The sequence below is a fragment of the Lathamus discolor genome, chromosome 4 (assembly GCF_037157495.1).
Source record: "Lathamus discolor isolate bLatDis1 chromosome 4, bLatDis1.hap1, whole genome shotgun sequence".
Classification (NCBI taxonomy): Eukaryota; Metazoa; Chordata; class Aves; order Psittaciformes; family Psittacidae; genus Lathamus; species Lathamus discolor.
This window is the reverse complement of record NC_088887.1, coordinates 97743927-97759292: the sequence shown is the minus strand read 5'-3', so window position 1 is coordinate 97759292 and position 15366 is coordinate 97743927. Positions and strand designations below refer to the sequence as shown.

General features: G+C 38.7%; 2 protein-coding genes across 2 annotated transcripts in view; one reads left to right on the top strand and one right to left on the bottom strand.

The window, feature by feature from the left end:
• The window catches only part of GTF2F2 (general transcription factor IIF subunit 2), a 93797-nt gene that overhangs the window by 57669 nt on the left and 20762 nt on the right, over positions 1 to 15366 (bottom strand). The gene's annotated exons all lie outside the window — the stretch shown is intronic.
• KCTD4 (potassium channel tetramerization domain containing 4) lies at positions 3269 to 4042 on the top strand. The gene has a single exon (XM_065675826.1). It carries the CDS (start codon positions 3269 to 3271, stop codon positions 4040 to 4042), a length of 774 nt encoding a protein of 257 aa, XP_065531898.1.

Sequence of the window (15366 nt, the reverse complement as noted above, 5' to 3'; positions counted from 1 at the left end):
CTGGGGAGGGACTCTTCGTCAGGGACTGTAGTGACAGGACAAGGGGTAATGGGTTAAAACTTAAACAGGGGAAGTTTGGATTGGATATAAGGAGGAAATTCTTTCCTGTTAGGGTGGTGAGGCACTAGAATAGGTTGCTCAGGGAGGTTGAGTGCTCCATCCCTGGTGGTGTTCAAGGCCAGGTTGGATGAAGCCTTGTATGGGATTGTTTAGTGTGAGGTGTCCCTGCCCATGGCAGGGGGGTTGGAACTAGATGATCTTGAGGTCCTTTCCAACCTTATCTATTCTATGATTCTATGATTCTATTTTATGACTCATTCTGGAATCAAAATTATATCCTTTCAGTTGCTGGATTCCAATACTGTTCCTTACTTGAATAGCCATTGCAGCATACAGGTGACATCAACAATTTGTGACGCAGCAGTCATTTCAGGATTGCTAGCTACCAACAGTGGCAAACAGGATACTTCAGCTGGATAGGGCAGAAACAGACAGTTCACTCAAAGTATGAGACAGCACACAGCAGCAAGTTGCTCTGTCTCAGTCTACGTGGGAATCAAGAAGAGCCAGGATACACTGGGCACATCTCAGCTCTCACATGTCTGGTACACAACATAGAGACCCTCAGAGCACAAGAATGATCAAAGTCTTTACCCTGATTGCAAGAAATACTTGCATACCTTTACCAAAATGAACTTTTGGATGATCTTCCAGTGCATGGACAATAGGCCAGAAAAAAAAGGACATCTAGTTCCTCTAGACACAGCTACACCTTCAGAAAACAGTGAGCTATATGAAACCACCCCATTAAAACTACACGTGGCACAATACCATATGTACCACCAAGCGCACAGGAAGAATGAGGGCTCTTTGGAAAAGTCTTGTAGTACAGCACAAAAAGTGGAAAATTTTCTCAAAGATATGCCAGGCTTTAACTCTGTGTTACTGATGACTGTCAGCTGCAGTGAAGGAAGTTACATGGGTTGGTGCTGACGAAAATTTTACAGCAGCTCTAACATTTTTCAAGTTTCAAAGGTTTAAATGTAAATATTCATGATCTCCACAGAGTGTTTTCCACATGAAATCGATTTTGAATATTTTATCATACAAACCACTAGAATTTTACATGAACTTTCAAAGAACGCTTACTTGTTCACAAAAGTGGAAAATTTGAACTGCAAGTGTTGGAACATTGAGAAGATGATGAGCATGAAAACTAAGTATTCTGTAACTGCTGCCTCTTAAAATGTACACAGCTTAGCTGGCCATGAAAAATGTCATGTCTCTCCTTGGAAATCCCTACGTACTTGTGCCAAGGCATTCTTAGTTCAGCTTCAAAGTATTTCAAGATCACAGTGCAAGATGAAAGCACCACAGAAATCATTCTTTTAGGGTTTAACAGCCACTAAGATATGTAACTATGCACAGTCTAAGCACATCAACTGAATTTTCCACTACTTGACAGTAAATTAAATTTGAACGGATGCCTCCTATAATGGTGAAAAAAAGCCAACAACAAAAAATCACACTTGAAACTAACTGGCGCTTTCATTTTCTCATTTATACACTCAATAATTATAAAAAGAGTTAATTTTGAGGAAAAAATCCAAATGTTGAAAAATCAGAAGCTGCCTGAAATGTCTTTGACTGAAGTTACGCTAAACATACCAATAACATCAAGAGTTAAAACTAAAACCATGACTAATTCCTGATAAATCACACCTAATGAATAATATCTGCTTAATATACCTCATACAGTGGCAGAAAAATTTTGCGTACTGGTACTAGGGATACCCTGGCATGGAGAATAGCAAACAAAAAAAAAGTGCATTTATTTTTACTATCTTCAGTTATCAACTATTAAAATATTATAGTGATGACTCTACAGTATTGATAAACAGGCTTACAGACAGTGGGTGCAGGAGGAGTATTTTGCAATAGAGCAGATGAATTTACAGAAGAATAATCTTACTTTTCACTGCTAATGGCACAAAGCAGGAGACATCTACCTGTGCCAAATACATCTTGAAAACGATGGGACCTCTCCAGGTCCAGCCCAAGGTAAGTATTCGCTCCACCCGTGCTGGGGAATGCATGCTGCAGCTCCTGCCTACTCCACAAGGAAGCACACATAGAGATGTGCAAGGAGCTTTCCCTTTCCTGCTCCAAGCTGCAAATGTTTAAAGGGAAACCTTGTTCTAAGAGGCAACTGAGAATAAGCTCAGAGCACAGATCGTGGAGAGAAAACAGCAATTTGATTCAAGTGTGCTCTGCCGATGTTTCCCCCCTCCCTGTACCAAGTGTTGCTAAGCTCTGATGTTATCTGATGTTCAAAGCTATCTGTAGGCACACTAACCCTTTGTTCTGCAGGGCAGCTGAGTTATTTCTGTCGAGAAAGAACTAACTGATGCTAGATAGCCTTGGTGACTTAAAAAACATCACCAATATAAAGAGTAAATCCATCTCTAAATCAATTTTTATCTATGGCATAGAGAAAGGGAAAAAGCACAACTTCATCAGGCTGCAGTTCTTGTGTTGGTGCAAATACTCCCATCGATTGCAAATGGAAGATTTCACCACAAACTTAAACCAGTCAGACCAACAAGTCCTCAGCATAACTTCCAGAGTATTTTCCGTGAAAAAATCTTACCACTGAGCACATGTCCGATAAAGGAGGAATATGTATGTGCATGCACTTCATAGATGACCTCCCCCCCCTACTTCTACAGGCACGGACACCTCTCCTTTCCATACTGTCCTGCTGTATGCATCAAGTACTGTAATCAGGACCAAAACAAATGTGGAAAGAGGCTTTGTGAAAATTAAAATCTTTGAAACATAAACGAAGCTCTCTGTTTAACACCATAAGTACTAAAGATGATTTGGCCAGCTAATACTACAAATGCATCTTAAAGTATTAAAAATAAGGTGTCATTTAGGATAATAGTGTGCATTTCTGCGAATAATCCCTGAGACTATGTAAACTTCTTAAAGAGAGACAAACAGTTGTGATATCCTTCGTCCCTTATATAGTTAAATGCAAATTCTCCTTTACAGTCATATTCCTGATATCTCCCTGCATACACAGCTGACACGCCACCTACTGCAAAGCTGAGCTGACAGTCGGAGCAATGCTAGCAGCATTTCCATTCCAACATCGTGCCGGAGCTGAATAAAGGTGCTTTTTTGAACTAAAAAGAAAAAATTATTTTTTTTCAAGCTGACAGGAACAAAGCAAGATAGCTGGCTTTTTGTCCTTGCTTTGATAATGGAGAGAAAAATAAGCAGAAGAGAAAATGAATGCGAAGAAAAACACAGCAACTCTGAAGGCTCTGAGCAAGACAAGGACTATAAAACGTCTCTGATTACTCTGAATGTTGGCGGCTATCTATACATCACACAAAAACAGACACTAACCAAGTACCCAGATTCTTTTCTGGAAGGGATCATAAATGGTAAAATAATGTGCCCGTTTGATGCTGATGGTCATTACTTCATAGACAGAGATGGACTCCTTTTCAGACACATTCTCAACTTCCTACGAAATGGAGAACTTCTTCTACCAGAAGGATTTCGAGAAAATCAACTTTTGGCACACGAAGCAGATTTTTTCCAGCTTAAGGTACTCTCAGATGCAGTGAAATCAAGGTGGGAGAAGGAACAGCTAGCATCTCGGGAGACTACTTTCCTGGAAATAACTGACAGCCACGACCGTTCACAAGGACTTAGAATCTTTTGTAATGCTCCTGATTTCATTGCAAAAATAAAATCCAGAATTGTACTGGTGTCCAAAAGCAGGCTGGATGGATTTCCAGAGGAGTTTTCTGTATCTTCAAATATTATTCAATTCAAGTACTTCATAAAGTCTGAGAACGGTACACGGCTGGTACTGAAGGAGGACAACACCTTTGTCTGCACCCTGGAAACTCTTAAGTTTGAGGCTATAATGACAGCTTTAAAATGTGGATTCAGATTGCTGACCAGTCTGGATTGTTCGAAAGGGTCAATTGTTCACAGTGATGCACTTCATTTTATCAAGTAATCACAAAACCAAAGGAAACGAGCATGTAGACAGTAAGCCTCCGTGACCTGCAGTCTCCTGGCATCACGATAATGTATCTAACTAGCCCTGTACCACAGGGCTGGCTGCTGATCAATTGCTGTGAGCTAACGGTATGTAAATCTCACAATGACATCCATCTCTGGCTTACTTAAGCTGAAAGAAAATTTTATGTCTGAATTTAATAAAAATTATCTGCTAAACATTGTAAACACAGACTGAATGCTTTATGCTGTTTGTAATACATGTTTTCTGGATGCTGTCTTTCAACCAGAGTCTAACTGAATCTTTGTGTACTTAGGTGATTAACATGCATACACCTAACTGCTCTGCTGAACAGCAAGTAGTGAAAGTATTTTCATATAATAAGCAGGCTTAAAATATGTTTTGCTTATAACAAATTCAGAGTGGATTTTAACTGGAATAAATTATTTTAAATGTTCATTAGTCTTTATGCTAATCTATTGTACTGAATTTGCAGAAAAGGGTTTAAGATTAATCAACTTGATTTTAAAGTTAAATGATTTCTCAATTCACTTAAAACTAAACTTACAGCTGTGTTATTACATTAATAAAAATTGCCAAAGCATGTGAACCAACAAAATAATGTAAGGAGGGGGGAATTCTATTATTATGGGAAATGGGTTGAATCTGCACAGAATGTTAAATTTTCTAATTATATATACACCTCAAATGTCTAATAAAAATATTTGACATAAAGTTTCATGTAACAGGTTTCCAGTAATGACATCCTACACTGCTGAAGTCACTATTTCCTACCAATCACATGTGCTTGTAAGGACAGTCGAGTAACAGAGCCCTTGCTTTCCACAATGGCTTAACTAAAAGCAAATAGTACTACTAGCTTTGAATAGACCACCTGCTGGCACTTAAGATGCAACACTCTAAGTAACAGAATAAATACCTTCTTTCTCCCCATATCCACTATTTATCGAATCTTTTCATTTATATTTCAAACAAAGCCTTAATATCTTCTATGAAACAACTATATCTAATTTAACTGCAAGTGTTACAAACCAGCCACTCTGCAAAAGCAGACTGAAAAATCATCACAAGAGGCAGAAAGAAGCTGCATTAACTGTACATTTAAGCTTTGTCCATCACTGAATCCAACTGTTATTCACAGCTCATATGAACCCAAAATTCAAGTAAAATGCTATGAAAGAAAGAAAAAACAACCAAATAGTTTCCCAACTTTTCCAGAACATCAACTTTTATAGAAATAAATGAAATAGTAAGAATGTCAACAAAATGCAGTACAATCCATACAAGAAGTGACAACCGAGGAAAAGAGCTAACACAAAATAGGCCGAGAACAGTTTTATTTCAGCTTTTAGGGGGAACGAATCCACCCTTAGTAGTAGTGACTGGGAATGCAAATGCAAAGTCTGCTTATCCTTCAACATTAAATACTATTTCACTTGTAACATTTAATGCGTGTTGTTAACTAGGTCCCTTACACAGATGAATTAAGAGAGGGACAGTGTATCTCCAGACCAGGCAGCAGTGACTGAAACATATTACAATATGATTTTATCAAATCGGGAAATCCTCTCCAGAATACTCCATCAGAATGAACCCACTGTTTAGAAACAACAAACTTTTCTATCCAGTCCCCATGTTACAGACTTACAGATCATAAAAGACGTGGTTCCAAGTAGACCTTTTTCAAACTGAACTGTTTAAAAATCTCCGCATTTCAGGCATATGAGCTCTAGACCTGTTCATGTATCCCAAAACTTCTGTGAGTTTGTTCTATTTCACTAACTACCTACAAACAAAAGACATAGTAAAATACAGTTCTTTACATGCACCATCAACATATGTCAGCCCCCTCCTTTCCTTCCTGCAAGTTATTTTCAAATAGGTATCTTCAAAAAATTCCTTATTAACCACTAACCTTGTACATACAAGAATCTGCGGGAATTCTCTGAAAAGTAAATGTGAAAATTCCCTTAAAGAAATCCAAAATCCTGCTGATTTTCCACGTCAAGAGATAGAAACACTATAACATGGAACAATCACATGAAAAGCCCTTTGTGAACACAACTGTCTACATAAGCAAGAAAATAGTTACAAGACAATCTAAAAAAGCTCCATAATTAATTTGTAAGTTTTAAAGAAGCACGTTCCCAGTGCTGTCAAATACACAGCCTGCGGAAGCACAGTGTCTGGAGGAGGCTGTTGCTCCTAGGATGTCAAATCATCCATTTTCACTTAAATACTTTTGGTTATCACCTTCACTTGTAACGGATCTTTCATTGCGATTTAAAAGATCATTACAGTTGAAAAGTACAAAACAAAAATAGCAAAAATCAGGGGGGTTTCAAATAAGTAATACATGCTAAGTAAAATATATTATGGTTGCCTGCCTTTCAATTGGGCTCTTAGGATGGCAAACACCAAGGAACTGTTAGCACTTTAGTATCAGAAAGCATTACCAGTATTTCTTCTCTTCACTCGTGAAAAAGCAGTAGAGAATTTGATGGTACAGCATTTATTGTAGAAAACGCTTTTGGAATATAAGCTATCCACAAGCTCATAATTGCAGGTAAAATTCAAATGATCTGAAACATCTTTAAAGAATATTCTATAGCTATTCTAAAACGATTTACTGGAAAACCTTTATTTGCCAGGCTTTTGGCTCAGAAAACCTGCTTCCTTCTTAAGCCTACAAAAAAGAAAGGGAACTTGATACTATCTTTTTTTCCCCAAGTGAAAAATGTACTTGTAATTGTTCCATGTTACAGTGTTTTCTAAACATTAGTAAAAATAAATTCCTGCGTTGTTTTATTTTTGTTATTTAAAAGTGAATGATTCAGTACCTTAAATCATGACCTTAAACACTTTTCACTGTTTTGTTTTTATTTCTGTGCGAATAACCCTGACATCTATGGCACACAGGTAAAGTCATCTGCTGTACCACTAACTTCAATCTTGTCTTCTGATTTCCATGAGTACTCATACATTTCCACAAGCGTCAGGGTTTAAGAGTTCTACATGCCATCCCTGATCGAAGCCACCTCACTCTGCTGTTTGATTCACACAGCAGAAACAGAAGGAAAATAGGAGTAAAAAAAAAAAATCATTCTCTTCCCTGTTCGCATTGAACAAAGCCACAACCATGCTGAATCACACCATACCACCTCAAGCTAGCTAAAAACTTCAGTAGTTTTTCAAACCAGGGCACGGAGGTATCTTGCTTTCGTGTATGACCAAAATGACCACATAAAACCTCCATACTGTGAATAATTTGCTTTTTACTCCATAAATACACTAAATATAACGTAAATATACTTTGCGTATGTTCAGTCACTCAGGTGGCTATTTGTGTTCCACCACTGTAGGGTGTATCAGAAAAGGCACTAATCCTATGACAATAAGAATACTGCACAGCCAAGTGCTTAAGTCAGAAATACTAACAGTTATCAGAACAACATTACTTAAAATATGATGTGCATACAAAGTACTTCTATTCTTCCTTCTCTCATTAAGACTTGGATCACAATGAACCTAGCAGAAGAGTCCTACAAGTATCAGCAAGGAATGACAATTTCCATAATTTCTCTGATGATCTTCAATTGCTTGGGTAGGAGTAAAAAATTCCTCTCCCTTCCCCAAGGAGGCACTTAACCTGCTCCCAGGCTTGGGCAGCTTCACTTGCTTCCCTGACCATTTTCTTGGTTGAGAAAAGAAGCCACCAAGTAGAAAGGACAGAGGGAGTTGGAGGCAGGACTGACCCCCATACGCTACAAAAAGAATATCCTTGCCCCTATGAATTCCTTGAAAAAATACAGGTAAATAACAAACTGACCAAAAACACCCACATTTGGACACCCACCTTTTCCATCAGTGGAGGAGAAGTCAGGGGCTCTTCTATCACACTTGGCAGTACCCTGGCATAGGTACCAACTATTTGGTTTATTTCTACATAAGGACAAAACCTAAGAGTTGCTGCACTATGCCAGACTAAGGTTTGTCTAGCTCAGTGTCCCCTGGTGACTGTGAACTGTTTCCATCCCCTGATCCCCCACATCTCTGAGTACAGCCACCATTTCTGATCCTTTGACCCTCACATCCTTCCCCTTATCTTGTTTCCCTCCACTCCATCATACAACTACTTTTCACTTTTCTTTCACCACACCTCTCCCTTTCACCAGGCATGTTACTGTGCTTTGTTAGGGATGCCTAGGTAAGAACATAAAACCAGGAAAAAAAAAATATAAGATGTTCCCTTGAAGTAGTTCCTCAGTCTCTAGCCATTTACTGCCCAGTGACTTCTAGAGCCAGACATGATTTCTGGAGGTAGCACTGATGCTGTGAAACACGCAGGCTACACAAGGTCAAATTATAGCTCCAGCTATACCTTCAGTACCTGCTCACCCACTGACCAGTGTTTCACAGCATCGTAATTGCGTTATTGACATTTTCACTCATGTCTTATTTTTAATTGCCTTTTTACATTTGTGCCTAATAAAACTGTGTCAGTGGCAATTGGTCACTTCTTTTTTACAGTAGGTGATATTTTTCTAGATCTTAAAGGGGAAAAAAATTACATCATCATTTGCAGCAATCAGTGGTACTGTTATTTTCACCTCTTACAAGCATTACAAGGTTTCTATTCAGTAAGATGAGAACAGCTGAAGAAAATTATCTTCCTCCTCCTCTCTCCATTAGTATACAAGCAGAATAAGGGCAGGCAACAAATACTACAATTTAATAATGGCAGTGCCTCATCTATGAATTTATTTGGGTAGAAGTGTCATGTTGCCCTGATTCTGTTGACTTATGAATCAGGCCTGGGGATGAAGGGGATGAGTTAACTTGGGTCTATGACAAAATAAGTATTATTTTCTTCAGCTAGAACTGTTTCATCTTTGATAAATAATTATTGCCTAACCCTAATTTTGTCACCTGTCCTGCAACGAAGGACAGAAATTACTACATTGACAAGGAAGAGACTACTAGTTATAAATCTGAAGGTGTTTTCATATGAAGAGATAGGCTTGCATAATTCACAAGGTTGAAACAAAAGCCATCGATATGGCACAAGAAACTTAAGATCAGAAAATTAACACTATGGGCTTTAATTACTTTTGAAATAGACGTTCTCCAAGTCCTCTGTGCTGGTATATCACAAAGAACACTGTCGCAGAACACTGCCGCTATAAACCATCATCATTCGCAATAAAATGCCAGAAAAGAAGCACAGCAAGGACTGGGGAAAGTAGGAGGGAGATGTATGATGACACCTGAGGAATGCAGATGAGCAAGCACTCAGAAAAAGAAAGCGCAGCTCTCTTTTCTGAGGGAAATTGCATAATATCCTGTGAAACTAGAGAGTGGATTTCTTTTCCTAAAAATGTGTTTAGTAGGAGTACCACACACAGCTAAAGCAACAGTCTCTCAAAAAGCTGTTTCCATCTCTTCTGGTAACAGTTTAACATCATTGCCATTATCATTTAACGCCACACTTGTTCATTTTAAGCTTCAGAAGAGAATATTGCTCCTCCACTTCAGACACAAAATCATTCACAAAGCGGGTACAATAATTACAGCTGTACACAGCAGCTACTCATTTAAAACACTATTAGCACACAATGACATGCAAGCTCAACATGTTAAGGTTTCAAAACCAAGTAGTTAGATGATGACTGTTACAAATTAAGCCACTCTGAAGGTATGTATACTTCTGATTACATTAAAAATGACTATGGTATTGTCTTGTTTACTGGTGAAACATAAATGACTTTGGGGGACACAACCTTGATTTACAGAGTTCATGAACCCACCATCTTTGTGGACAGTAAAGGGTGATTCCACTAGTTCCACCTCAAGCATTATTCATATTATATATAAATATTATATAAATACAAATTACATACCATATATAATATTTTATATTGCTACATACATATTTATTAAATATATTCATATATTTAAATCTGATATTATATATACATATTTTTATTATATAGGGGCCTACACGAAATCTGGAGAGGGACTTTTTACAAGGGCATGTAGTGACAGGACAAGGGTTCGGCTTTAACTGAGAATGCTTTAAATTGAAAGAGAATAGATTTAGATTAGATATAAGGAAGAAATTCTTCACTGTGAGGTAGTGAGAGACTGGGACACAGCTTTCTCAGAGAAACTGTGGCTGCCCCATCCCTGGCAGTGTTCAAGGCCAGGTTGGACGGGGGCTTGAGCAACCTGGGCTAGTGGAAGGTGTCCCTGTCCGTGGCAGGGGGGTTGGAAAGTGATGATCTTTAAGGTCCCTTCCAACCCAAACCATTCTATGTTTTTATCTCAGTTACCTGAAAAATTAGATCTCTACTCTTTTGCAGGATGCATCATTTTTTGCCTTTTGACGCCACCCCACCCCAAGCCTTCAACAGCAGTTTTGTTCCAGATGTGGAAAACCTGGCCAAAAAGAGGTGGCAGGCTTTCTTGCTTACATCACCTGAAGGGAGATTTGGTGTCTTGTGTAAAGGGGTGGCACTTCACCAGCCACAGAGCACACCAGAGATGAGAATTGAGATTTAAAAGCCCAAGGCTTCTTGCTAGGGAAATGTCCCAGAAAGATGAGGATCCAAGGGTCTTGCTAAAGCTGTGGGCCTTATACTCAGGGAAGTTTGCAGGGCTGGATTCCCTGAGCAGGAAGGATGGGGAGAAAGTGTGGGGAGAGAGCCTACAATATCTGAGCACTGCGAGATGATGACGAGGAAGGAGGAGAGACTCCATGTCAATAACTGCCACCTGAGGGCCTTGGGTTTATAGAGAAGGCAGATGCCAAAACGGTGCAACACTGAGGCTGTGTAACATAAGTAATGTCTAATTATCCTGAAAGCACTATATTAAAACAAATTAAGAAAATAAATAATATTAAATTCTCTTTTGGCTTTTCATATGTCAGGTTTCAGAAAGACAATTTTCTTTTTTGCAGCAGAAGTCAGAGAAATTCCCATTTTTTAAAATCTGTTAATAGAAAACATTGAGCTACAGATCTACTGCTACAGCTCCACAGAAAATTGCTTGTTATCTCAAAGGAGGTTCTTGATGTTGTATCACAGTGAACAGATAAAGGAAAAAAAGCACAGGTCAGAGGTGGATACAGACTCTCTCAATTAGGAAGAAAAATTAAGCAAACAAACTAGCAATGAACAGGCTAAGCATCAAAAAAAGGTAAACAGAAGCAACCCAATCATTTATTACCTCTCCACTACTTTAATAAAGCCTTTGGCAAGTATTAGAGACAAAGTAGTACATTTTATCAGTGCTGAAACTGGTAATTTCAGAGGAGCCTGGAAGCCAAGCTGGTAAGGATCAACTAAAGAGAGAAAAAGGTACTCGTGGGTTAAAAATGTTATCAATACTAACTTTATCTAAGGCCTGCAGTATTGCCAGGTCCTGTGGTATTTCCAAAACACTTCCTAAAATGAACAGCAAATAATGTTCTTTCCCAACAGAGCAGAAATCTAACATGTAGGCTATTTTATGCCTTCTCACATGATGATAAAAGTCCATCTCTGTAAGACTTTTCTGCCAAGCACAGATGATGACTTTAGAGTTTACTCACAGCATACAGAACTCCCTAAGACAACCTCCATGAGTAACACAATACGCTGTGGCACAGCTACACACTGCTCCAGCTCCTGTATCACCATGGTTGTAGGCGTGATGCTGGGGCTGGAAAAGCCTTATAACTGAGGAAGAACACAAAATGAGCTCTGGTAGACTGTTTCCATACTCAAGCATACAGAAAGCTCAAGTTAGCTGTGCTAAAGCCTCCAGTGCTCTCGCAGCTGCAGCTAGCAAAGGCAGAGGAAAATGAATAGACACAACATTAGAAGAGTTGCTCTTTGCCTTCACTGCCTTCCCTCTCAAAAAGTTACTTTCATGGTTAAAAAGAAGATACTTCAACTATCCCTGATGCAAGCTGTGTAACAGAGGGAAGTAGAGCCTGGAGTACTGGATCAGACTAAAGGTCTGCTTTGCTCAGCATCATGACTCCAGCAAAGTGTCCAGAAGCAAATATCTATGAAGAAGCCTAAGGACAGCGCAGCCATGTATGATTCTTCCACTGGGTACGCATCCCAGTGTTCACCAGGCTTTTGTGGCTTGGGATCTCTTAAATCAGATGTCCTCTCAAGCTTAGTACCCTTTCACGGATTTTCTTTCACATACCTCTTTGGCTTCCCTAAGGTCAATGTAAGCCTTTAGCAAATACCACCTACACATCCACATCTTCTGGCAAAGAATTCAATAGCTCAATTACACCCTGAATGCAGAACCACATTTTTATTTACTTTGAAACTGCCTCCTGCTAGCTTTACATCAGCTACATGCCAGTTTTGCACAGGCCAATGCAGTAAGCATTTGATCTCTGTCTGCCCCTTTGATCCATCACTCAAGGCTCTAATTTGCAACACTACAAGGGTCTGAACCCATCGGATGTGATCATACTAGCAGGTGGGCGAGTTGCAATAATCAGCAAAATCCCTCTCAGAAGACAAACAAAAACCCATTTGCGGAGTCATGATCTGGTATGCTAGGCACGGCTGAAATTCATGGGATCTCTCAAAGAGCCAGAAGGGAACACCAAGAACTCTGATACGAGCCAACAGCACACTTCTGCTTAGTGCAGTACTTAGACAAGCTGGACATAGACATCACTGAAGGACAGCACAGGTTTCTGGGATTGACCCTCACTGACGTATACTGGGGACTGTTCTCAGGATAGAGGCTGTGTGACAACGCATACATCAGTGCCGCTCAGGCAAATATAAATGTTAGAATATTCCTACAGTATACTAAAATTAATAGCCAGTCCTTAAGAACACGAAGGCCACACAAAGGCAAGTTCTTAAAAAATTTCACTCCAGTTAGTATTGACCTACATTAAATCCATATCCTTTTTGCTGTTCTACCAGTGCACCTTCCGTGTTTCGCCACCACATTTATTATAATCAGTATATCTAATATATATAATTATATAATGATATATGTATTATATATATTTATTATATACTGCAGGGGGGTTGGAACTAGACGATCTTTAAGGTCTCTTCCAACCCAAACCATTCTATGATTCCATGATTCTTTATATATCTATATTATATATATTATAACCAGTACAATAGACACTGAGTACATGTACCTTAAAGCAGGAACGGTTGCTCCTTTGTGTGTTTTAACAGATACAAATGGAGTTTCATTACTCATTATGGCTCCTGGAAAACTACTGGGAAGCTTGTACTTTAAGTTTTGTTGCATTTACTTGCCAACAAAACAAGTTATAATTTCAAGACAAAAGTCTTTCTGTGGCTTGAAAATGGCAGATTGCATAAATAAGTTATCTTCAACATTGAGTTGCAAGCTAGTATTTAAATTAAGAATTACTGTTTCATCCCTCCTGATAATTTTTCAGTTAGAATTTCACTTCTGAAGTAAAATTAGTATTAACTGCTTTAAAGAAAATCAAATGTGCATTTAGCAGCTTTACACAGTCCTGTATCCTAACGTGAGAACTCTGTGCCTTTAACAAAAACTCACTGATTTAACCGCTTGCAGTTCAGTGTTTATCAATGTGCTTACACTGAATTTCAAATATTCTGATACATGTACAAGCAACAACCTGATTGCAACATCAAAAAATGAAGCAAGTGTCATCTAAGGACAATTCAAGCGTATATTTGTCTCTGCAAGTGCACATTAACAACTGGCAACATTTTCATACTAGATTCACACTGTACTGTCTGCAGCAGCTCAGATAATTTATTCCTTTTAATCAAAGTAAATTCAGAAATTATTCCAATGGCGCCTCTCCCTTCACTAGAAGGCACTTGTACTACTCACTGGCAGGCTTAGGGAAAAGAGATGACTAACACCTTGTCCTAACGCGCATTAAGAACTGAAGGCTGCTATTTGCTATAAACTTACATTAGAGACTTCAAGAGATGAAATCTGGATACATCAGGAGTTCAACTGGCTTGAAGAAGGTTCAGGAATTTCAGCTACTAGGTTGCACATAACACTGCCTGACGCACACATTCTTAAAGAAGAAGGTGCATCTGTACCTTGTGTACAGATCTGCTATACGTCCCCACACATCCCTCTCCCCCTCAAAAGCAATACTGTGCTTTCAAAACTACATTCTCAAAGCTCAGGTAACATCATAATCAATTGCTGCCTGTGCAACTTTCACTTACACACTTGCACGAGGACAGTACCTAGTTACATTTGCTCTTACGTGAGAAGGCATGTCTTTACATCATTCTTAACACACTACACAGGCTCACGACAGCAGCTTCTGGGTATTTTTATTTGGGAAGAGAGGAGGAGCACGTCACACTTTAACTGTCACAAATGATTGGTATTCATAACTTCTGTCACCTCCAATAGCACCTAGAGGCAGGTGCAAGCAAAGCCATATGCAAGCAGGAACTACTTATACATATTTTAGTTTAAATCACTTGCTCATCATCATATAGGAACAAGCAAAGCCAATTCTCATTTCTCTTTTCCATTAGTTGAGTGTGCAATTTGCTACACTCCTTTCCCATCTGACAGAAACCAGCCTTCAGGCACTAAAGAATACTGGCTGAATCACCAAGCACTGATCATCACAAGCACTAATCAAATAGGATATCTGTATGGAAAAAGTGACCTAAAATGATGCAAAAGGAGCTCAAACTTAGTTTCAGTAAATTTGTTCTACATATATCTTAATTCCTGAATATTTTGATCACAACCATAGCATCATTTGAAATATTATGGATACTTCAGGTTTACATGGGCTCAACAAACAGGGATATTTCACAGAAGGAAAATCCATAAGGACATGTTAAATAAAACACTATCACCCATGGCTCTGGATCTCTCTGAGCTATGAATCATTAAAGGCTGGAAGAAGTATTTTGAGGAAGTATCACTATGTTTTCACATCATTCTTATACTCTTCCCAAGGCATCTGCTATTGACCACCACTAAGGACAAGATACCAGCTAGCCAACCTTTGGACTGACCCAGGATCACATCATTTCTCTCCAAATGGTATCAAGTAGAATAGCAGTGCTGGTACTACCTCACATTTTGGTAAGTGGTTTACAATCATCGTGAAAATACATGTGATTTAAAATGTCACACCTAATACTAACAATTTACGATGTAAAAAATTCTGAAGATTTACAGTACCAACGCAAAAATGTTGGGGAACTTCTTAAGCATGTAAGTCAAAGGATTTCTGAATGTTATTTACCTCATTTACCTCCTTTATCTACTAT